Below are 24,558 nucleotides of genomic sequence, written 5' to 3'. Positions count from 1 at the left end.
TCTGTTGTACAATAATGAAAAAAGAAAAAGAGCTCTGTTCTCTAGATGTTCAACAGTTCTGTTAAGGATTCATAAGTTATTTATTTGGAAAATCATATACCCAGGGGCACTGAACCTGGTCCAGGTGGTGCTGGTGGGAAAGAACCTGCCTGCCAATGCAGGAGACATGAGGTGGGTTGAATCCCTGGGTCGGGAAGGTCAGCTGGAGGAGGGCACGGCATCCCACTCCAGTGTTCTTGTCTGGAGAGTCCCATGGACAGAGGAGCATGGCAGGTTATATTCCATGGTGTTGCAAAGAGTTAGATATGACTGAAGTGATTTAGCATGCATGCATAGAAGATTATAAAATTCAGTTGGAGAAGGAAAGGGCAACCCACTCCAGTGTTCTTGCCTGGAGAATCCCAGGGATGGCAGAGCCTGGTGGGCTGCCGTCTATGGGGTTGCACAGAGTTGGACACGACTGAAGCGACTTAGCAGCAGCAGCAGCAGCAGCATACTCTAGAGAATCGAGTAGTTTAACCTAACGTGAAAAACTGGAATGAAAGAATAAGAATTACATTGGGTTGCTTTTTAAAGTATGAAGCCTGCCTAAAGTCAGCATATAGGACTCACTTCAAAAGGTGACCAGTGATGACGATTAATATGTGATTCTTCAAGGAGATGATCTGGAGCAAAACAGCAATTTACACACCAGAAAGTAACATTCAAGCAGCCAAGGATAGTCAGAATATTTCTTCAGACTTTTTTCTTCTCATAAAAAAATGAAAATTTTTATGTAATTATTTTTCTCAATTATATTGACAAAAGAGGCATTAGCAAGGAAAATATCTTGATTTGAAGGAAGGAAGGGATACTAAGAAATTCTGCCCTGCCTTTTGCCAATTTTATTTGGGATCTATTCCATTCTCCCTTGCTTCTTCTTTTATCACCTGATTTAACATTTCAGGGAAGTCATCCCAGGAAGGGTTTTTATGGTTGTTTTTCTTGGCATGACTCTACACTTCCTCTGTGTATTCAGAGTGTTCTGCCTTGAGGAGGTGAACCTCATGCCAAGGCATGGACAGAAACCCGGGGCCCAGTGCCCCTCAGTGCCTCGGAGTCAGTTTTCAGGGAGTCACATTGGCACGCTTGCTATCATCACGCAGCTTCATCACGCAGCGAGGTTGTCCTGGGCCCCCTGCTTCTTTCCTCCTTCCCGATTTTAGTCTTGGGTTTGCCCATTCTGCTGTGACTCTGCCCGGTAACGGCCAGCCTGGGAGCTGACCCCAGCACATCTGATCTCCTGAGATGAAATGCCACGTGAATTTCATATGAAGGTCAAGACAAAGATGGGTTGGAAAAAGACAGCGTCTTCTGTTAATTTTCCTTCTGTCTTGTTTTTACCTGCTGTTCTGAAGCTGTAATTGGAGTAAACATTAGGCCTGTGAAAGAAATTTTACAGAGTATGGGTACCTTTTTTATGTCATGGAGTGCAAATGCAGAGGATAGAGGCGTGTTGCCCCAAGCTGAAAGTTCATTTACTCAAGCTTCGTTTGAACAAGTAGCCTACTTCCCATCTCCCAATGCTGTCCACATCTTACTCTGGTAATTTAAAATTCTATAATTCCTCCTTAAAACATTTTAATGTTTAGTGACCTTTTAGAGTTCATTAAACTTTATGTTTAATAGAATTCCCTCTTTCCATGTTAGCCGCTAAACTCTGATTCCTATAAATGTGTAAATCCCAATTTTATCTCCCTTCTAAACCTGTGCTATCTCCATGTTATCCCCAAATTCCTGTGATAAACTTCATGCAGCCACTTGCCTTTTTCTTGATCTTTGTCCTTGTCTGACCCCTTAATGGAAGTTAGGTGTTTTCTTTCCCCTCTTCCTGCAGGGGTCTCCCCTCAAGAGCTGTAAGTTTTCAGTTTAAGTCTTCCCTACGTCGTCTTTCAAATCTGCCCCACACTAGGTCTTACTGTGCTTGCTTTTCACTTACTCCCTCACCACTTATAGAGAAGTAGTAATACCAAAATAATAGGATTTGTGAAAATACCTAGAAAAGTGATGTTGTTTATAGAAAGGTTTTTTTAAAAAATTCATCTTTATTCACATTTAAAATTTTGATAAAATTATGAAAGGAATTATTTTTATTCACCTTTGGAGTAAAGTGTGTATGTTCTCCCTAGGGATATATATTTTTTAAAGAAGGGAAACCATAGTAGGTGGTTGAAAATAGAATAAATCTTTACCAAAAAGAAATTGACCTAAAATATAGTGGATATGAATATATTTCTTTTCAGCCCTAAATGTGACAAAAGGGAACTCTAGTTTGGAAATTAGGTAAGCTGATGTTTTTTATAATCTTTTTCTTACTAGGAAAAAGAGAAAACTATTTACACATTAGATTAGATGATATATACTCATATAACCATTTCCAGGAAATAATCAAAATATTTTAACACTGGATTAAGGATGATACAAGATAAAATACAATGTACAGTGACCGAGAACTCACTGTCTCAAAAAATGCTCATTTTAGTAGATGTATCATAATAGTTCAGCCTGTTTTCAAAGAAAATTTAAGAATTCCAAAAGTACACAGAATATATCAAAAGTCAAAGACAATAATAAATGTGAAAATGTGATTTTAAAATTTGTATGCACGTGATTCAGAATGCTTTTAACATTAATTTCTAAGTTGATTATTTGGAAACAATAGCTATCGTGGATCATGTTCTCCAAACAGACCCAAATACAAGTGGTAGTGAGCAAGAGATTTATTAAGGTAGGGCTTCCCCGAGACAACAAGAAGAGAGAGGGAAACAGGACCGAGAGAGAGCAGACGCCAACCCAAGGGGAGCCTTGGCCTGGGAATGTGCTCGATGGGAGACAGGGTGCTGGGCTATGATGCTGCTGTCCGTCCTGAGCTCTCACCCTCTGCTGCATTGCCCCCAGGCTCTTCCAGGTCTCTATGCAGATGGGCCGAGTGCTCCAGGAGGCCAAGGACAGTCAGGGTCAGTGCTTGAGAGAGAATCACACAGGCACTGGGAATGGTGTCCAGCAGGAAGGAACTGGCGAGCATCAGGGTGGGCACCAATCAAGTCTCCTCCAGGAAGTTTACTAGAATTTCCTGGTAAGCAGACATGACCCTGAATTTAGTGAGCTTTTTCTGTTATTTACAGTTCTCGATATGAATATCTGGCTTCTTTATGTGTACGTGCATTAGGTTGATCAACAGGCAAATAGAAAGGAGTTTACCTCTGATGAACTTAGAGTACACAGTCAAGACCTTAGGAATGATGTGTTCACTGACTCAATGACTATTCATCTTCTAGGGACAATTCATTAAGCATGTTACTCCTCATTGGACATACCCAGTCCTTATCCCTACACATGAACATTGGAAAGAGCTTTGTTGGCTTCCTTTTGTCTTGCCAGAAAATGAAAAGTGATCTTAAGAAGGAAGTCTTCTTTGAAAAGAAAATGACATGTTGTTGTATACTTGTCAACTTCAAATATCTCATTTTAGAAGCTACATTAACTCCTTGCATGTTCAGGATGTCACATGAGATTAAAAGATTCCCAAAACCCTAGGGTTGTTGCTTTTCCCACATCCCATACATGCTGATATGTTGTGTTTTCCTTCTGTTTAAGATATTGTCTATTTTCAGTTTTGATTTTCTCTTTGATTTTGTTGTGCAAAAGTGTGTTGTTCAATTTCCATGAATCACAGATTTAAAAAGGCTTTAGAATATCCTTCATGAACCCATAAAAATTTTATTAAATCTTAAAAAAACAGATGTGTGGTTGCCAGAACACTGGGAGAGTCATAACAAGATAAAAGCAAACTTTTGGACAGAAACATTTGTGTTCCTGTGATAATGTGTTGGAATGAATAGCTGAGGGAGAAAACATGAGACTGTGATTTGATATTGTTAATACAGTGTGATTACTTGGGAAAGCAAGGACAAATGATGTTTTTGTATACTTCAGAAAATTTAAAAGTCATTATACATGCCATGACTGTGTGATTGAAAAGAAAAGGAAGTATCCGTTTCCAACCTTGCTACACGGCTGAATCACAACATCTGGCAATAGGCCAAGCATCTTTAGAACCTCTCCTTGACTTTGTCCAGGCTCTAGGGCATGATAAGGAAATCACTGCTTTAATCTGTAATGATACTAATGCTATTGATAAGCTCAGTAGTCTGAAGACTTTTCTCAAACAGTCTTATTATCAGTTCTCTCATTGCTTTTGGGACTCTGATGCAGTTATTTCATATTACATGGATATAGGCAATTTGTCCAGCATTCTACAGAATGTTTTACAAGTTCCAGCCCTGGTGAAGTAGCCTTCTCTATGGGCAGCTGTTGTCTCCATTTAATATCTAGGACAGAGGTTCTCAAACTTAAGATTACTTCTGAATCACCCCAAAACTTAATTAAAATACAGATTTCTGGGCCCCACCCCAGAGGTTCAGTTTCAGTAGGTCTAGGGTAGGGCCTGAGAATTTGCATTTTACACATATTCCAAGGTGATGTTGTTCCTGATCCTGCTGGTCCAGGAACCACATTTTAAGAACTACTAGTTTAGGGAAATGAAAGAGTTTAGTTCATGGAAGCAGATAAATGGTATGCTCAAATATTCTAGTATGGTAAGATTAAGAGACTAGAAGCAGCTTGAACTACCAGATAAAAAAACTTGGCTGGCTGTTCAGCCATAGGGAAATAGGTGTAGACCAGAGATAACATTTTAGATGACTTAAGGAGAAAATCTGACTATGTTTAAATTATCTGGACTTTTCAAGTGGAAACAGCTTGTTTGCCTGATTAATCTATATCATTTCGGTATTTCTTTTTAAGAGATATTTTATGGAGATTGGATATTATGCTCACCTAAATATCCATAAAGATAGTTTTCTACATTTATGAAACTATTTGCCAAATGTTAAATGCTGTTTCTAGTTCATCCGATTAGCCTGAAATTAGGACTTTTGCTGAAAAAGAGCATAATAGAAAAATTTGACAATGCAATATTTATCACCATAATACAATTTTTAAAAAACCCTGAGTCTTTTTAGCAAATGCAATGTCATTATTTATCCATAAAAATGCCATGAATCCCTCCTTGGGGATTCATATCCTGTTAATAGATATGAGCTAGGAAAATAAAATATATTTTCATAAACTTTCATTATACTCCTGAATATATCTTTAGTATATGTATCGATTTTCCTTGTTGATTATAGTCTTTTTCTCAGTTTTTAAAATAATAAACAAATAAGTTAAAAATAAATCCAGTTACTATCCATTTAAGCCTATCCAGGTTTTCAGCCATCATTTTGAAACATTGCCAAAATATATTTTCTGATATTATAAGCTCTAGATCTCTTTTCTCCCATAGTCTTACATGCATGGAGTTATACATGTGTCATTATAAACATGTATGTTGTTAGAATTAAGTTTTATTAATGTTATAGTGTAATATAGGTTTGGTGCTATGGATATAATTTTATGTTCAGTTGCATTAACTTTCAACTTAAGCAGCTTTTTTATTATTAGATGAATATATAAAAGTTTTTCAGAGAGTTGAAGAAGGAAGTTAGAAGGAGGAAATGTGGCTGTTGTATAACAAGGGGCTGAACTATCTTTCTGGTTATGTACAAAGGAAAAGTTAAGTAGGTATTTGTCAGTATACTTCACATATTGTGACCTGGTTTCACTGCCTCTTTAAACTTCTGTTACATTAAAGACATTCATGATAAAGAATCATTTATCATGAGAATCATGATAAACACGTTTGTTTTCTACTTTTATTATTCTGTTAATATTCCTGCTATTTTTTAATACTGAAAAAGATTTCTTTCAGTTCAGTTCAGTCGCTCAGTCGTGTCCGACTCTTTGCGACCCCATGAATCGCAACACGCCAGGCCTCCCTGTAAATCACCATCTCCTGGAGTTCACTCAGACAACGTCCATCGAGTCCGTGATGCCATCCAGCCATCTCATCCTCTGTCGTCCCCTTCTCCTCCTGCCCCCAATCCCTCCCAGCATCAAAGTCTTTTCCAATGAGTCAACTCTTCGCATGAGATGGCCAAAGTACTGGAGCTTCAGCTTTAACATCATTCCTTCCAAAGAAATCCCAGGGTTGATCTCTTTCAGAATGCACTGGTTGGATCTCCTTGCAGTCCAAGGGACTCTCAAGAGTCTTCTCCAACACCACAGTTCAAACGCATCAATTCTTCGGCGCTCAGCCTTCTTCACAGTCCAACTCTCACATCCATACATGACCACAGGAAAACCATAGCCTTGACCAGACGGACCTTCGTCGGCAAAGTAACGTCTCTGCTTTTGAATATGCTATTTAGGTTGGTCAAAACTTTTCTTCCAAGGAGTAAGTGTCTTTTAATTTCATGGCTGCAGTCACCATCTGCAGTGATTTTGGAGCCCAAAAAAATAAAGTCTGACACTGTTTCCACTGTTTCCCCATCTATTTCCCATGAAGTGGTGGGACCGGATGCCATGATCTTCGTTTTCTGAATTTAAGCTTTAAGCCAACTTTTTCGCTCTCCTCTTTCACTTTCATCAAGAGGCTTTTTAATTCTTCTTCACTTTCTGTCATAAGGGTGGTGTCATCTGCATATCTGAGGTTATTGATATTTCTCCCAACAATCTTGATTCCAGCTTGTGTTTCTTCCAGTCCAGCGTTTCTCATGATGTACTCTGCATATAAGTTAAATAAGCAGGGTGACAATATACAGCCTTGACATACTCCTTTTCCTATTTGGAACCAGTCTGTTGTTCCATGTCCAGTTCTAACTGTTGCTTCCTGACCTGCATACAGATTTCTCAAGAGGCAGGTCAGGTGGTCGGGTATTCCCATCTCTCTCAGAATTTTCCACAGTTTATTGTGATCCACACAGTGAAAGGCTTTGGCATAGTCAATAAAGCAGAAATAGATGTTTTTCTGGAACCCTCTTGCTTTTTCCATGATCCAGCAGATGTTGGCAATTTGATCTCTGGTTCCTCTGCCTTTTCTAAAACCAGCTTGAACATCAGGGAGTTCACCGTTCACGTATTGCTGAAGCCTGGCTTGCAGAATTTTGAGCATTACTTTACTAGCATGTGAGATGAGTGCAATTGTGCGGTAGTTTGAGCATTCTTTGGCATTGCCTTTCTTTGGAATTGGAATGCAAACTGACCTTTTCCAGTCCTGTGGACACTGCTGAGTTTTCCAAATTTGCTTGCCTATTGAGTGTGGCACTTTCACAGCATCATCTTTCAGGATTTGAAAGAGCTCAACAGGAATTCCATCACCTCCACTAGCTTTGTTCATAGTGATGCTTCGTAAGGCCCACTTGACTTCACTTTCCAAGATGTCTGGCTCTAGATTAGTGATCACACCATCATGATTATCTAGGTTGTGAAGATCTTTTTTGTACAGTTCTTCCGTGTATTCTTGCCACCTCTTCTTAATATCTTCTGCTTCTGTTAGGTCCAGACCATTTCTGTCCTTTATCAAGCCCATCTTCGCATGAAATGGTCCCTTGGTATCTCTAATTTTCTTGAAGAGATCTCTAGTCTTTCCCCTTCTGTTGTTTTCCTCTATTTCTTTGCATTGATCACTGAAGAAGGCTTTCTTATCTCTTCTTGCTATTCTTTGGAATTCTGAATTCAGATGCTTATATTTCCTTTTCTCCTTTTCTTTTCGCCTCTCTTCTTTCAACAGCTATTTGTAAGGCCTCCCCAGACAGCCATTTTGCTTTTTTGCATTTAGATCTGGGGGAACATGAATTCTTTTGCTATCCTGTATTCAGTCTCAGTGATCTTTGGCAGTGAATATATTTTTCTCTGAAACTCAGTTTCCTCAACTATGATCTCCTTCAGTACCAAAAGTCTATGGTTACATTATAGTCATTGTTTCCTGTTGGATGTGTCAAAGAAGATGACAGCTTTGCAGTCATTTTTATGCTGGGGAGAGTGCCAAGATATGTAAGGTTATTTAGATTTTAATTAAATGCCTTAGAACGTGCAAACAATGGTATAGTGTATTAGTTATCCAGTGCTGCATAGCAAATGACCACAAACTTAGTAGCTTGAAGCAATTCACATTTTTTAATATTATCTCAAAATTTCAAGTGGGTCACAGTCTCATCTGCTTAGGGTCTCACAGGCTGCAATGAAAGTGTCTACTGGGCTGTGTTTCCATTTGGAGCTAGAGTTCCTTTAGCAAACTCATTCAAGTTGTTCCCACAGCTGACAAAGGTCTGTGGCTCTTTGTCGCCATAGGACTGAGGGCCTTAGCTCTTAGAGGCCTTCTCTTTCCAGAGACAACCCAGGACCGAGCCAGCACGTGAGCATCTCTATGGCTTCGAGTCTATCACTGCTGGTCGCTCCTGAAGGACTCACCCAAGATGTCTTTGTTTTAGTTAAATTTAAGTTATCTGTTCAGAGATTTCATGACGCCTGTAAGATTCCTTCACATTTGCCACATAAGGTAACATAATTGTGGGAGGGAAGAATAGCCTTTGCTGTATTCTGTTGCCTTGAAGCTAGTTGTAGGTCCTGACCACAGTCAGTGGGAGAGGTTTCCAAAGAGGCACAGAAGTCAGGGGCAGGAGTCCCGGTGGTCAGCTCGGAATTCGGCTTGCTACAGGTGGGCAAAAAGTTGAGATTCGTGATTCAGTTATTCATCTGATGAGCAGTAGTCATTTAAGATCTCCGTTAGTTCTCCTGTCTTCAAAGTAGAAGAACACAGTACTGATGTCACAGCGGTGCAGTCTAGACTAACAAGATATGTACAAATTATCTTACAATTTTTGGCACATCGTTGGTTCTCTATTATTAGTTAAAATTATTATTATTGTTGTCATATTAATTATATTACTTGATTTTGGTTCCTTTTATCTCATTCAATAATTTTTCAGTTTTATTTGATTGGCTGAAAATTATGTCAATACTTATAGGTACAATTCATAAGATATGCTAGTTCATGTGTTCTCGATTTCAAATATTAATTTTATTTTGCATTTACCTGTGACATTGAAAGTAAAACCAACTTCCTTTCCAAGCTGACTCAACATTTAATGAAATATCTCAAGTACTAGATTTTCATTTTTGTTTGTTTTCTGATTTGCTTTCTGTGCTTTTCTTCTAGGTGCTTTACTGGCTTTTCTCCTGGGGCCCTTTCCCTTTCACTTGGCATGGCAACTATTGCCAGCATAAGAATTTATGTAGGTGCAGGAGTCCCTGCTAGCCAAGTGGAGATCTCAGTTTAATATTTCAATAGGTTAAAGAATAGCCCACTGAGAAAGATATTGATAGCACTGGCATCTCTGTTTGACACACAAGGACTGAAGGAACAGGCATCTGTAGTAACTGACTTAATAGTACACAGATTACAAAAGGTAATTCCAAGAGACAGCTTAAGTGTTCTGCCTTCTAGTTCTGTGAAATTTGCACAATAGTAAACCAAGAATTTTTTAAATAAAGAAATGCAGATATGTCATCTTTCTCTTTCCTCTGCTGTGGCTGGTATTGGCGACCTGGGCATCTCATTTCCTTGTGTGTTTCCTACTGAGGCTCCATTGCAGACTGGGGAGGGGAAGACATCTGAGGCTGGGGAGCAAAGAAAGCAAGAGACCAGGTGAAGGTGGGTGCAGGGGGTCTTTTTTTGAGAGGTATACTAAACAGATTTTCACTCCCTCAGGAGTGAAATCAAGTTAAAGAACACAGAGTCTATTTTATCTGCTTGTCTTTAAATTTAAACACTTCATTAAATGATGCTCAAGTTGCTTTATTTAAACAGTGGACATTTTAGGGGGTTGGCAGCCAATAAAACATAGTAATGTCTTCTACTTTTGGTAAATCGAGGTTGAACAACTTAATGAATATAACACATGGGGAAGTATACATACCCAGCCATTAATATCTTCCCTGTGTAATATTTATGACTGTAATTGCTGCTCTGATTGTATAGTGTGGGAACCTGAAGCACATTAATGTATTGGATGACTAATAGAATTTGGTGGCAATGCACAGTAATTGGTATTCTGGAAGAGGGCTGAGTTTTAAATTGCATTCTTTCCTGAGTTTGCAGTGCATTTCATGACTCATCTACCTCACAGTGTGTTGGTGGCTGACGAACTGAAGTCTTTTTGCTGAATAGTAAACATCAGAGACAGTTTGGTCTTCTCCTAGCTTTTCTGTCTCAGTTTTCTCTTCATTCATTCAACGTATCAAAAATAAATCATTGATTACTGTTAATTGACTTTTGTCCATTCTGACCTAGAGAGAAGGCACATTTGTCAATACGTCACTGTATGTATCAGGGGTGCTAGGAATGTGGTCTCTAAGCTCTTCAGGGGCCATTGTGTGCCTTGGAAATAAAAGGGAGTCTATTAGTTCACTCTTCATTGACAGTTCCAAGTAGATCACAGGCCTTTGGGCACCCCAACCCTCTTTCCTTGTTTGGTGGGCTTAGAGGTGAGAGCGGAGAAGGCAATGGCATCCCACTGCAGTACTCTTGCCTGGAAAATACCATGGATGGAGGAGCCTGGTAGGCTGCGGTCCATGGCATTGCTAAGAATCGGACACGACTGAGCGACTTCCCTTTCACTTTTCACTTTCATGCATTGGAGAAGGAAATGGCAACCCACTCCAGTTTCTTACCCAGAGAATCCCAGGGACGGGGCAGCCTGGTGGGCTGCCGTCTATGGGGTCACACAGAGTCGGACACAACTGAAGTGACTTAGCAGCAGCAGCAGAGGTGAGAGAGAAGGACATATTTTCTTCTTTTACTTTGCTAAATGTCTTTAATGTTACAAAGTGTAACACAAACGTTGTATAGGGTAGCAATTTTCATCAAAAATCAATAATTGCTTAAATTTACATCAGGGACACTTATTCTATGGAGTAAAATCTAATGGTAAGGACACATTAGAATAGGAGATAGTGGCTTTTATCATTCAATAGTTTATCTTCAATAAATAAAATCTGAGCCTAAGTTAGTCACCATTAGTCACACTTTTGCTTTTAATATGTACATTTTTATTTGCCCATTCCGTATATAAAGAAGTAAGCGTTTAAAATTTTTCATGCAACATAATATAACATATAATGCATAGTTTTATCTCTCATGTTCACCTAAAAAGCCTTATAATAGCAATTCTGTGAATGAGTACATCAGCGTTTTCCATTATGGTCCATGGAACAGCATCACAGGAGAGCATGTTAGAGATGTGGACTTTTAGGTGTACCCAAGTCCTGCTGAACTAGAAATGCTGATGAATGGTGCTCAACCCGTCTATGTTTTACACGTGTTCTAGGTGACTCCAGTGGAGTCTATGAGAACCATTGATGTAGAAAGTATTATCATACTCATTGTAGAGATGATACAGTTGATGCTCACTGTGGTCTGATGATTGCACAAATAAATGGCTAGTTCATTTTAGGGCCCTTCCTCAAACCCAGAAAATAAATAAAGAATTAAATAAAATAAAGATAATAATAAAGAAATAGTGAATTCCATAGACCTGGAAAACAGTCACTCGTAAATGAATTGGGAAAGGGGCCATTTCCTTGCTTTCTCATCATGAAAGTGGGTTGTTAAAACTATTAACACTAGAATATTAACCTAGAAAGAGTTTTAATGATGCAAGTAACATTTTGCAGTCCCTCCATTGTGTTCCTCATTTTCTTTTTAGTGGAGTGCAAATAGGATGTAGTTAAATCCCAGAGAGGTGGCGGTTGCATGTTAATAGAAGTGGGAGACTGTTTTAATCATGTCTTCCTAGCCCAATGAGTCTGTGGATAGATTTCCACCAGGGCCTTTCGCACACCACATTACCCATGCTCAGAGTGCCCTGTGGTGGTTTTCCTGCACGCACAATTTTACACATGCTACAGAGAAGTTTCTTAGTTGCTGTGGTATCAAAATGAATGTTAACTACCCCTCTGTGACTTGGGAAATGAATGTTTCCTCTTGCGCTGAAAGCAGAAAACAGTGGCCGTTATCTGTAATAGCAAAGTCTGTAGAGTGCTGCCTGCTGAGGCCTGTTTCTCTGTGAACTCAATTTGGACTTTGTGTGAAAAACAAATAAGTAAAGTTTAAGTCTATTGTTTATTCAACTAGGAAGAATTTCCTTGAATAGAAGATGTTAGTGTGCAATTAGGTGAATGTGCCATGTATTGGGGTGTGATTTTTATTCTGCATATATATAAAACATGATGCTACATTTATGGGGAAAGAAAGCTTGAAAAACATGTCAGTATTTTATGAATAATTACAAGGAGAACATGCAGGTAACAACTGCTAAGTTTGGAAGTGATTGGTGACTCTCCACACACTTCTGCTGTGTGTCCAGAGTGACTTGTTTTCTGCTCAGGACTCCTCCCTCTTTGCATTTGCAATTGTGGTTTCCTTTCCCTGGAGCCCTCCCCACAAAACGCAGGATTATAAGGCTGGCAAACTCCTTTTCAGCCTTGTGTTGGCTGAAAAGATGCCTTAGCCCTTTCTGGTCCACGCCTGCAATGCACTTTGAAATGTCTCCTTCAGAGTATAATCATTAGCTATGTGCATGAGTGTCTCCTTATATTTTCAGGTGTCATTCCTCAGTATCTAGTCTGTACCTGACATATTGCAGGATTCAATAAATAATGCTTCCGTGAATTAATGACGGGCATTTCCAAATGGATAAAGTCCTCAAACCAGCATCTCCTCTATGCACTGTCATTGTTGCCCAAACTTCCGAGTCCCAGTGAGGAAGCTGGAATCCCTGGAGCTGTCAATGCCTTCTCTCTTTACTTTAGTCAGTTCGGTTTGGCTCAGTTCATTCCCTTGGTCGTGTCTGACTCTTTGCGACCCCATGGACAGCAGTACGCGAGGTTTCCCTGTCCATCACCAACTCTCAGAGCTTGCTCAAACTCAGGTCCATCGAGTCGGTGATGCCACCCAGCCACCTCACCCTCTGCCGTCTTTATCCCTAACACCTTGACCTTTATCTGGTCCCTGTCTCTCAACACTCCACTCAGTTCTTGTCTAAAAGATTAAGTTTCTTCGAGCTAGGTTCTCTTCCTGTTTCTCCTCTTTCAGTAAATGTTTTGGCTGCTGTTGCCATGAAGATGACGAAACCTGGGCCAGTTGCCCCACCTCCTATCTCCTGAATCCTCTGCATGCCTTTGCCTGGGTGAAGTCTTAAGTCCCGCATTCGAGAGCTGTTGGTTCCTAACTCTCAACAGGTGACCTTCAATACTGTGGACGGTGCATCCTTGGGGGAAGGATGATTCCCGCTACTCTGTCCTGCAAGATCCTTGCTGGTTTTGCTTCCTGTCACACATCAGGGTTTGGGAGGTTCTCCACAGAGTCACGCACAATAATGGGTTAAGGAATTCACGAAAATGGGGGAAAGCAAATTGAGAAGGCCAGTGTGAGCGAAAGCAGAAAAGGCACTGTTTGCTGTGCTCCCTTCCGCTCCTGGAGAGCTGTGAAGGGCCCGGGGTTCTGTTGTACCTGCTGTGGGGTTTGCACCCCATTGTAGAGACTCCATCATATCTTTGACCCTTATTGTCCTGCAATCATGAAATCAACCTTCAGTTCAGTTCAGTTCAGGAAAATAGTCAGACCATTTTGCACCACACGTCTGGGGTCGGGGGCTGTTTGAAGGAATTGGCTGGGAATCCCGTGTGCTGGTCCTCATAAAAGCCAGGGCCTGGGAGAAATTACCACCCCTCCTGTGAGGGTGCAGCACCTCCCGCCGGGAGAGGGGGCGCGAAGGAGCCATCCCAGTGGCTCCTTGTCTAGCAAACAGCTTGGATGTCTCTGCTCACTGCACCAGTCTCATCTGGCTGGTGGCAGAGATCTCTGTGTAACTCGGTGATGCGCATGTCCCAGACTCCATGGTTGAGTGTCCCTCACCGGACTTTTAGGGTTTCTATCCTTTTGCCCAAATCCGTTTCTGATCTTCTCGCTCCCTTTTCTTCATATGCTCTGTGCCCACAGTGGAATTCCGCATGCCGCCTGTGCCCACCCCTTCCTGCTCTGCGACTGTGTCTTCCCTTGTGCCTTCCCTCACTCACTCGTTTTTTTTAATATTAATTAATTTATTTTTTTTAATTGAAGGATGATTGCTTATGGAATTTTGCTGTTTGCTGTCAAACCTCAACATGAATCGGCCGTAGGTGTACACAGATCTCCCTCTTATCCCTCTCTTCCTTTGCATCTCTGCCTCCCACCTGCTTCCCACTCGCTGTCCTCCTTCTCTGAGCATCTAAGAGTTACGAAGACCTCAAGGTTCTGCTCAAACCTCTGGTCCCCTCTTCGCTGGATGTTTGCCTATGAGGGACCTCCAGATGGGGGAGACCTTTATCTCCTCACTTCTCTTCTCCAGTCTCAATGATGCCTCCACAGAATATTTTTTTCTGAGCCTCTAGGGGAAAAGTAATCTTTTCTTTTTAACCCTCCTCCATCATAGCAGTTAACTTTAAAGTTGGCATTAACACACTGTCCCTTGTCTTATGCATATATATATTTCTTTACTTTGCAAGTTCATTCAGAGAAGCTGCCGTATCTTATGTGTCTTATATCCTGGAGTAACTTGAGTATTATAGACATTCAATAATATATAATGAATAAATGAAAAGATAGGCGCAAGGGGTGTGTGCAAAAGGCTTGTGGTGCAGGTATGGGAAACATGCCCGTCTCTTTAGCTTGGCCACGTGGGCTGGGTATACTGCGAGCTGGGGGTGACACCTCCTCCAACCCCCACTCTAACCCCTCACCCCACTCACAAATCCTCAAAACACTCAGAGTGACTCTCAGGATTATATTTCAGCAAGGGAACAGGAAGGCCTGACTCATCATGACTTAGGAGTGGGTAACAGGATAGACTGGGGACCCAAAGCATTGTACTTTCAGAATGCATTATGATATATGAAGCTGAGAACTAGCAGGTAGGTATCTTTTTGTTTCCACTCCCATTCCATTGACAGGCAGTGCCTGTAAGAGGAGAAAAATATCCCAACCGCAGGGAAATTTTCAGGCAAGTCTCAAGATAATATTATTTTTAAAGTGATGTCAATGCTATGAAACAAAAGAAAAAAGATCTTTGTGGATGCTTAACGATCTCACACTTTTGCCTTCCAGGAGACGGAACTGTTAGATCTCAGCCTTGTCAAAGACGCCAGATGTGGGAAACATGCCAAGGCACCCAAGGTAGGAAGTGGAGCATGCTATACACACCAGATGCTGCCTTGATTATTTAGCTGTGTCATGGTATCAATTAATTGCCCCAGTTAAAAGTTTCTCTGTTGTAGATGTTGTAAAATGCAATAAAACAGCTGATCCTTCCAGAAGCCAGTATGTCCAAACAGTACCATTTTTGATAAAAGATGGAAACAATGAGCAAATATAGAATCAGTGGACATAGGACTTGCTTTATGCCCTTGGATCTTTTTTTTTTTAATAATAATGCAAAAGTTATTGGATAATTCTAAATATTCAAAATGTGCTTTAAAGTATTTGAAAAATTCCCTGAGCTTTATAAGCATACGCGGCGAACCTACCTTTTAGACAGATAAACAGGATCTTTTAGCTCAAATGTTTTGCAGTTGGAGTCATTTCATCCCTGAAGCCAGAGTGTCAAATCTTTTTGCAAATGTTCCCAATGAACACCCACAGACATTGGGATCAGTTATATGGAATGTCGACTTACCTGGGTTTGAAAAACTTACTGAAGAAACATCTAAAGCAGTGTTTGCAATTTATTTAGTTTTGGAAGGTTGTTTTAAAATGTTGAATATAGGACTTCCCTGGTGATCCAGTGGTTGAGATGCCATGCTTCTACTGAGGAGGGTGCAGGCTTGACCCCCAGTCAGGGAACTAAGATTCCACAGGTCATGTGGAATGGCCCAAAAAATGTTGAATAAAACATTACATATATTTAAAAAATTTAGATTATCTAGTAAGGTATAGTAGGAGGATGTACTGACTTGTTATCAAACTGGGAAACTATGCTTTAGTGTATTTAAATTTTAATACTTTAAGGACTTCTTCTGTAGCACAGAGAGATTGTTGGCAAATAGGGAAGTACAGGTGCCATTCAGGGACTCGCCTCCTTCCATAATTGATATAAAACCAGCGATTTTCTATTTGAGTATCTACCTACAACTTTTGCTTTATTCCTTAAAAGTCAAAACATATACTTTGACATCAGAAATTATCTGTTGCTGTGGAGATGTGGCGAGGAAAGTCACCTAGAGTGATTGTCTTCAGATACCTAACAGTGTGGTAGTTGCTGGCAAATTTTGTCATAGAGCAAACAGCCAAATACAATACAAATTTTATTGCTGAAGATGTTAAAATACCTACAGGAAAATGTGGTAAATGAAAAGAAAGAAAAATCAAAATTATTTTCAGAAAGGTTTCTGTGTTTCACCTGAAATCCATTATTTGCATCAATCACTTAGAAATAAGCCTGCAATGCAGAAGACCTGGGTTTGATCCCTGGGTTGGGAAGATCCTCTGGAGAAGGGAAAGGCTACCACCCACTGCAGTATTCTGGCCTGGAGAATTCCATGTACTGTATAATCCATGGGGTCACAAAGAGTCGGACACGACTGAGCATCTTTCACTCACTCGCTCACTTAGAAATACAATGGTGTTTCACTCACTTAGAAATACAGTGGTGTTTCAATAGTTTGGTCTTTCATTTTTGTATCAAGCTTACTGTCTTTTAATGTTTTGTTGCTGATTCAGAATTATTCAGTTTTCAGGGTAGACGTTTTATTCTTCTCTCAAGATTTTAGACAGGTTTCACATAAGCCTATTAGTTCCAAGAACTATATTGATAACAATTACAAATGTTGTCTTTTAATGCAAATTCATTGGCCTAATTTGAAGTTTCATAGTCATTATTGGCTAAAGTCAGTTGCCTGCCCTCCATCGGACCCTTTTTGTTTCCAGGCTTTGGGAGTTCAAGTCAGTTCCTCTGGCACACGGAGACCTTCTTTTAGGTTTGATTCTTCTACTGCAGCCCACAGCCTACTTAAGTTAAATATTTCATATATGTACACAGTTTGATAAATGTCTACTGAATGTTGAGAAATGAACAGCACTAGGGTATGTATTCTGCTTGGTTGATAAACCACTATTTGATCCTAAAATGCTACCCTTCAGGACAGATTTCAACCTCAGAATACTCTGGCTTTTAAAGTTTGTTCAACCTAGGTTTCTGTTCTCTATTTTATTATCCACATTCTTGATTTTTTTTTTTTTTTTTACTTTACATTCCTTGCTGGAGTCAAGCATCTCAATATACTTTAACATTTTCAAAGCCAGTTTCTTTGCATATTGTTGTGGTTGTTCAGTCACTCAATTGTGTCCGACTGCGACCACAGGGACTGCACCATGCCAGGCTTCCCTATCCTTCACTATCTCCGGAAGCTTGCTCAAATTCATGTCCATTGAGACAACAATGCCATCCAACCATGTCGTCCTCTGTCATCCCTTCTCCTCCTGCCTTAAATCTTTCCCACAATGAGAGCCTTTTCTATGAGAGTTGGCTCTTTGCATCAGATGTCCAAGGACTGGAGCTTCAGCATCAGTCCTTCCAATGAATATTCAGGACTGATCTCCTTTAGGATGGACTGGGTGGATCTCCTTGCAGTCCAAGGGACTCTCAAGAGTCTTCTCAGCACCACAGTTCAAAAGCATCAGTTCTTAGGCACTCAGCCTTCTTTATGGTCCAACTCTCACATCCATATATGATATTGGAAAAACCATAGCTTTGACTAGTCAGACTTTTGTTGGCAAAGTAATATCTCTGCTTTTTAATATACTGTCTAGCTTGGTCATAGCTTTTCTTCCAAGGAGCGAGTGTCTTTTAATGTCATGGCTGCAGTCACCATCTGCAGTGATTTTGGAGCCCAAGAAAATAAAGTCTGTCACTATTTCCATTGTTTCTCCATCTATTTACCAGGAAATGATGGGACTCGATACCATAATCTTCATTTTTTGAATGTTGAATTTGAGGCAAATTTTCACTCTCCTCTTTCTCCTTCATCAAGAAGCTCTTTAGTTTTTCCTCGCTTTCTGCTGTAAGGGTGGTGTCATCTGCATATCTGAGGTTATTGATATTTCTCCCAGAAATCTTGATTAAAGCTTGTGTTTCATCCAACCCGACATTTCACATGATGTATTCTGCATATAACTTAACTAAGCAGGGTGACAACATACAGCCTTGACACACTCCTTTCCCAATTTTGAAACAGTCCATTGTTGCATATCTGGTTCTAACACTTGCTTCTTGACCTACATACAGGTTTCTCAGGATGCAGATAAGGTGGTCTGGTATTCCAAATTCTCTTGAAGAATTTTCCACAGCTTGTTGTGATCCACACAGTCAAAAGCTTTAGCATAGTCAATGAAGCAAAAGTAGATGTTTTTCTGAAATTCTCTTGCTTTTTTGATGATACAATGGATGTTGGCAATTTGATCTCTGGTTCCTCTGCCTTTTCTAAATCCAGTTTGAACATCTGGAATTTCATGGATCACATACTGTTGTTGAAAGCCTAGCTTGGAGAATTTTGAGCATTATTTTGCTAGTGTGTTTTGCCAGTGTGTGAGATGAATGCAATTGTGCAGTAATTTGAGCATTCTTTGGCATTGCCTTTCTTTGGGATTGGAATGCAAACTAACATTTTCAAGTCCTATGGCCATTGCTGAGTTTTCCAAATTTGCTGGCATGTTGAGTGCAGCAACATATCAGCATTATCTTTTAGGATTGTAAGTAGCTCAGCTGGAATCCCATCACCTCCACTAGCTTTGTTGTAGTGATGCTTCCTAAGGCCCACTTGACTTCACCTTCCAGGATGTTGGGCTTTAAGTGAGTGATCACACCATCGTGGTTATCTGGGTCATCAAGATCTTTTAATAATTCTTCTGTGTATTCTTGCCACCACTTTTTAATAGCTTCTGCTTCTGTTAGGTCCATACCATTTCTGTCCTTTACTGTGCCCATCTTTGCATGAAATGTTCCCTTGATATCTCTAATTTTCTTGAAGAGATCTCTAGTCTTTCCCATTCTTTGTTTTCCTCTATTTCTTTGCACTGATCACTGAGGAAGGCTTTCTTACCTCTCGCTATTCTCTGGAACTCTGCATTCAAATGGGTATATCTTTCCTTTTTTCCTTTGCGTTTCACTTCTCCTCTTTTCTCAGCTCTTTGTAAGGCCTCCTCAGACAACCACTTTGTCTTTTTGCATTTCTTTCTCCTGGGGATGGTTTTGATCACCACCTCCTGTACAGTGTTACAAATCTCCGTCCACAGTTCTTCAGGCACTCTATCAGATCTAATCCCTTGAATCTATTTCTCACTTCCACTATATAATTGTAAGGGTTTTGATTTAAGTCATACCTAATGGTCTAGTAGTTTTCCCTACTTTCTTCAACTTAAGTCTGAGTTTTACAATAAGGAGTTCATGATTTGAGCCACAGTCAGCTCCCAGTCTTGTGTCTGCTGACTGTTTAGGGCTTCCCCATCTTTGGCTGCAAATAACATAATTAATGTGATTTCAGTATTGATCTTCTCATGATGTTCATGTTAGAGTCATCTCTTGTATTGTTGGAAGAGGGTGTTTGCTATGACCAATGCATTCTCTTGGCAAAACTTTCTTAGCCTTCCCCTGCTTCATTCTGTACTCCAAAGCCAAACTTGCCTGTTACTCCAGGTATCTTTTGACTTCATACTTTTGCATTCCAGTCCCCTGTGATGAAAAGGACATTTTCATAGAACCATTCAACTTTAGCTTCTTCAGCATTAGTGGTTGGGGCATAGACTTGGATTACTCTGATATTGAATGGTTTGCCTTGGAAACGAACTGAGATCATTCTGTCATTTTTGAGATTGTACCCTACTGCATTTCAGACTCTTTGTTGACTGTGAAGGCTACTCCATTTCTTCTAATGGATTCTTGCCCACAGTAGTAGATATAATGGTCACCTAATTAAATTACCCATTCTAGTCCATTTTAGTTTGCTGATTCCTAAAATGTCGGTGTTCACTCTTGTCCTCTCTTGTTTGACCACTTCCAATTTTCCTTAATTCATGGACCTAACATTTCAGGTTCCTATGCAATATTGCTCTTTACAGCCTAGGACTTTCCCTTCACCACCAGCACATCCACAACTGGGCATTGTTTCTTAGACACTAGATAATAATAATAAAAATGAATACTTCATATACATTGTTGTAAGGGTTAAATCAAATAATTCATTAGCAAACCACTAGCAGCAGACAAGTTCTCAAATTTAAGTGCTTATAGAATTCAAGGGTCAGCCCTGGGGAGTTTTAAAAAATGCTGACCCTTGTTTTCTACTCCCAGAGATGCTACAAGAATCTAGTTAATATGTGTAGTGTGGACACTGGGTTTTGAAAAGTAAATTTGTCACAAAATTTGAACACCACTGCCTGAAGTTATCACTACTATATAATAAGCACTCATTAAATAGTAACCACTATCATCACTATTATTATCATTATTTCTTATTTATCATTATTTAAATTTCAGATTTCCAGAAATCAGTTTCATTTCACTCAAACTAGAAAAGCTTATGTTGTAAAAACAGTTTGGAACAGAAGCTTGGCTGAAAGGAACTTGGTGGATGGACAGGCAAGAAAGAAGTAGGTTATTAATATCAGATTTAAGATCTTTAAATTGCAAAAGAAAATCTTATTTTGAACTGAATAAATGAAAAGTTAATTTATTAAAAATGATTGGAATGTGTTGAACAATTCAATGAAATTTCTGAGTTTGCATCGAGTCTCATTCAGCTGCTTAAGAACTGTTACCAAATAATAGATGTCTTTTTCTTTCACCGGACAGGCTTCTAAGGTGCTAGAAGGAATTCCTCTTTTATCCTCAGGGTCCTCGTGGTGGCCATCTCTGCACACCACCCCTGGAGCACACGGCTTCCCACACTGCAGCAATTCTGTGTAGCAGGCACCAAAAGAGCGGTTAGCTTCTTACAGAGTATTCCAGAAAGACTGAAGCATAACCGCCTCATAGAAGGAGGCGTCTGGTCCGGAAGAGGAAACCTCATTAGGAGGGGACCATTGTGTTGGCAAGACTAGATGCAGCAGGATGATGATTAGTGAGAAAAGTTGGGAAGGTTAGGGCAAGAACGTGGTGCAACATGGAGACAGACTGAGTGGAAGACTTCCTATGGGCACTGTGATCAGAGAAAGGCACAACAGTGTGGAGCAGATAGTGTTTATCAAATACGCAAGAACCCCGCAAGGATTTATCCATGTATTCCTATTATTTTTGTTTTTCACAACATCTCATTATAGAAAAATTCACAATCTAGTTGAAGATGAACTATTTCCTATGCCTGCTGTGATTTGAAATAACATTTATAGGAAATGAAAAAGCGTCTATGTGTTAATGAATTTTAAATGTCTACTCCCGACACAATGCATTCAATTCCAGATCTGCTTTGCTGTATACAGCTTTTGTTCAGGTTAGCAGGTCTGCAATTTCTGATTGGAGAGAAATTAGGAAATGTTTATTCAAATAGAAAAGCTAAACTAAAAGTACTATTTTTTGAGATATAAAATGTGTTTACGTTTCCCTTTTTGTCCTCTCCCTCCCCTACCTGTCGCCTCCCCTCCTGCCCCCTGCACCCTCAGGTTTATGAAGCGCGTGTAAGAGAAAGAGTCTGCGTTACATGCGTCTTATCTATGCCATATACACACACTCACTGGATCTTCATTTCAAAAGGAGCTTTGATTTTTAAAGAAGTGTGTATCACTATGGTTTCTGATCTATTAGTGGTATAGCATTAATTAAATAAAATAGGCTTGACTAGAATGAAAAAGATCAATCTTGTGCAGAGCAAATTTTGTGATACTTTTTTTTGTGTGTGAGTGTATGCTCTGGAACAGAACAAAAAGTATATTTTCTGTATGGGCTACCCCAAATCCTGATTGCATGCATGCTCAGTAGTGTTTGACTTTTGCGACCCCATGGATTATAGCCCGCCAGGCTCCTCTGTCCCTGGGATTTCCCAGGTAAGAATGCTGAAGTGGGGTGCCATTTCCTTCTCCAGGGATCTTTGCAACCCAGAGATTGAACCTGCATCTCCTAGGGGATTCTTTACTTGTCCCAGAAAGGTTTCAGAAATGCTGCTAAAAAAGGTAATTCCTTTACCTCTTAGGAAGTATCTTATCCTTAGGAGTGTTGAAAAGTAGATGGGCCTAGGGAAGTGGAGCTGTGGTCTCGGATGCCTGCCCTGCCATTAACGAGCTCAGGTTGTTCCATGCCTCTGCTTTCTCATCGAAGAAATCAGTCTCAGGGGAGCACATGAATTTATGCATGTAAGTTTTGTTCGCTGCTTATTCCAACATTTAAGGGCAGTTAATCAAGCCAAGGCACTCCATCTTACAGATTATAAAACTGAGGTAAAACTTCCTACCCTGGTCATAGCAAATCATGAACTTAAAAAGAAGAAAGACATGTCAAATTTTGCACATGTCTTCTTGGAAGCAGTTCTAAGATTGCCCTGGACTCCAGAAGGAGCAACACCACAGTTACACGCTCCCGGGTTTATTCAGGTCTCATGATACATGTGCAGCAGGATCACTGACAAGGATTTCTGTGGCTGCACTTTCAAACTGTGTTTTATGCAAAGTAAACTGCTTCTCTTGCTCAACGGATAATTACCCAGGAGATGCAAGAGACGTGGGTTTGATCCCTGGTTGGGAAAGATCCCCTGGAGAAGGAAATGGCAACCGACTCATTTTCTTGCCTGAACATTCCATGGACAGAGGAGCCTGGCGGACTACAGTCCATGGGGTTGCAAAGAGTCGGAGACGACTGAGCACAGTACCGCAGAACCTTGTATATATCCAGGTCGCAGTTAAATTCTAAGTGGTACGGGGGTGCCGGCACTGCAGCGCAGTAGCCCCGTTCAGTGGTACCGTGGCGCAGCTCAGGCGCACAGCAGCACAGAACAGGGGTGCAGTGGTATATGACATAGTCAGCAGTAAAGTGGTCCAACACGGTGGCACAGCGGTACAGCAGAGTACAGCAGTATAGGTACCCCACGCTTTTCCAAAGTTCGCTTTACACCACTTCATTTTATGAAAGACCTACATCAGCACCTGCTTTGGCTCAATGAAAGACATCTGAAGAGGATTTTCACTTTTACAAAAAAAAAATAAAAGCAAAAAGTGGGAAAATAACACTCAGCACTTGTTTGCAGCAGAGGAGCCCTTACAGAGGCAAGTATACTGTGAACTTTGAGGGGGCACCACCGAGCTCCTTCCCCGGGAACTGTCTTCAGCAACTCAGCAAGCTTTGCACTGCTTCTGTGAGCACCAGTGCTTTGTCTCAATTTATTTTGTGCCTGGCTTAGCAAGATGTGTCTGAAGACAACTGCTTCTCCACTTTATGCTATTTCAGCTTATGGAAACTTTCACAGGAAACCTGTGCATACATCACCACAATCGCATAAGGCAGGTTAGAGTAAAACTAAATACAAAAAGCTGATCGGGTTTTGTTTTTCTAATCCTTATAGCAGAATGATGCCTTTTCAGTTTCACTGTTGCTTTGACACATGACCATTGACTTTATGCTTCTGCCAGGCACTGTTCTGGGCACTAGGGAAAAAACAACTCTGTTCTCATATAACATTTTTTAGGAGCAGGAAACATGTGGTGGTGGTAAACTGGCTTTCCAGGAAAAAAGGAAAAGAAAGAAAGACAGGGAGGGAGATAGAGAGAGAAGGAGGGAGGGAGGGAGGGGAAGGAAGGAAAGAAGGGAGGAAGGGAGAAGGAAATCCCTGGTCTGCTGTGTTTCTTCATTTCCTTTGGGTGAATATTCCAAACCTGGGGAGTTTCAGACCAGATCCTGCCATCACCTAGAGCTCGAAAGCAATGTGCACGCAGCCTAGAGCCCTGTGAGCAAGCTCCCTCCAGCACCCCTCGGGGTTGAGAAACAGATGGCAAATAAGTCCCACTGAAGTGAATCAAGCAAGGATAAGGGGCCACAGATCATGAGTGGCAGAGAGGGTTGCTGGTTTTTTGAGCGCTGGCAGAGTAGGCTCTCTTGCAGAGATCAGATGAGCAGAGACATGAATTGAGGGAAGGGGAAGGATTCCAGGCAGAGGGTGCAATAAGAGCAAAGACCCTGAAGTAGGAACAAGCTTGGCATGTTTGAGGAACCAACTCTGTGCCCAGTGTGGCTGCAGCAAAGTACAGCAAAGAAAAGCAGAAGTCAGATAGGTGGCTGTAGGTGGCTGGGGGCCACGTATTTCGGGCTTCGTAGGCCGTGCTAATGATTTTGGCTTTTCCTCTGAGAGACATGAGCAAGGATCTGAATGTTCTGAGCAGAGGAGTGACAAAGATCTGACCTAGCTTTTACAAAGCATCACTGGCCACAGCCTTGAAAACAGACCACAGAGGACAAAGGGAGAAGGATACCAACCAAATGGCTGTTGCCAGGGCCCAGGCAGTGTTGATGACGATTTCTGACTAAAAGGTGTAGAGAAACGCCAGAATCTAATGTGTTTTAAGGACAA

At 40.6% G+C, this 24,558-nt stretch overlaps 1 protein-coding gene across 2 annotated transcripts in view; it reads left to right on the top strand.

The window, feature by feature from the left end:
* The window catches only part of PLCB1 (phospholipase C beta 1), an 858,386-nt gene that overhangs the window by 261,893 nt on the left and 571,935 nt on the right, over positions 1-24,558 (top strand). For both annotated transcript variants that reach the window (XM_040248321.1, XM_040248322.1), the window contains exon 3: positions 15,125-15,193. In XM_040248321.1, coding sequence (XP_040104255.1) covers positions 15,125-15,193 — 69 coding nt within the window. The remainder of the gene's footprint in view (positions 1-15,124; positions 15,194-24,558) is intronic.

Source organism: Oryx dammah, unplaced genomic scaffold, assembly GCF_014754425.2.
Source record: "Oryx dammah isolate SB20612 unplaced genomic scaffold, SCBI_Odam_1.1 HiC_scaffold_10, whole genome shotgun sequence".
Lineage (NCBI taxonomy): Eukaryota > Metazoa > Chordata > Mammalia > Artiodactyla > Bovidae > Oryx > Oryx dammah.
The sequence above is the reverse complement of the archived record's forward strand: the minus strand, read 5'-3'. Positions and strand labels throughout refer to the sequence as shown.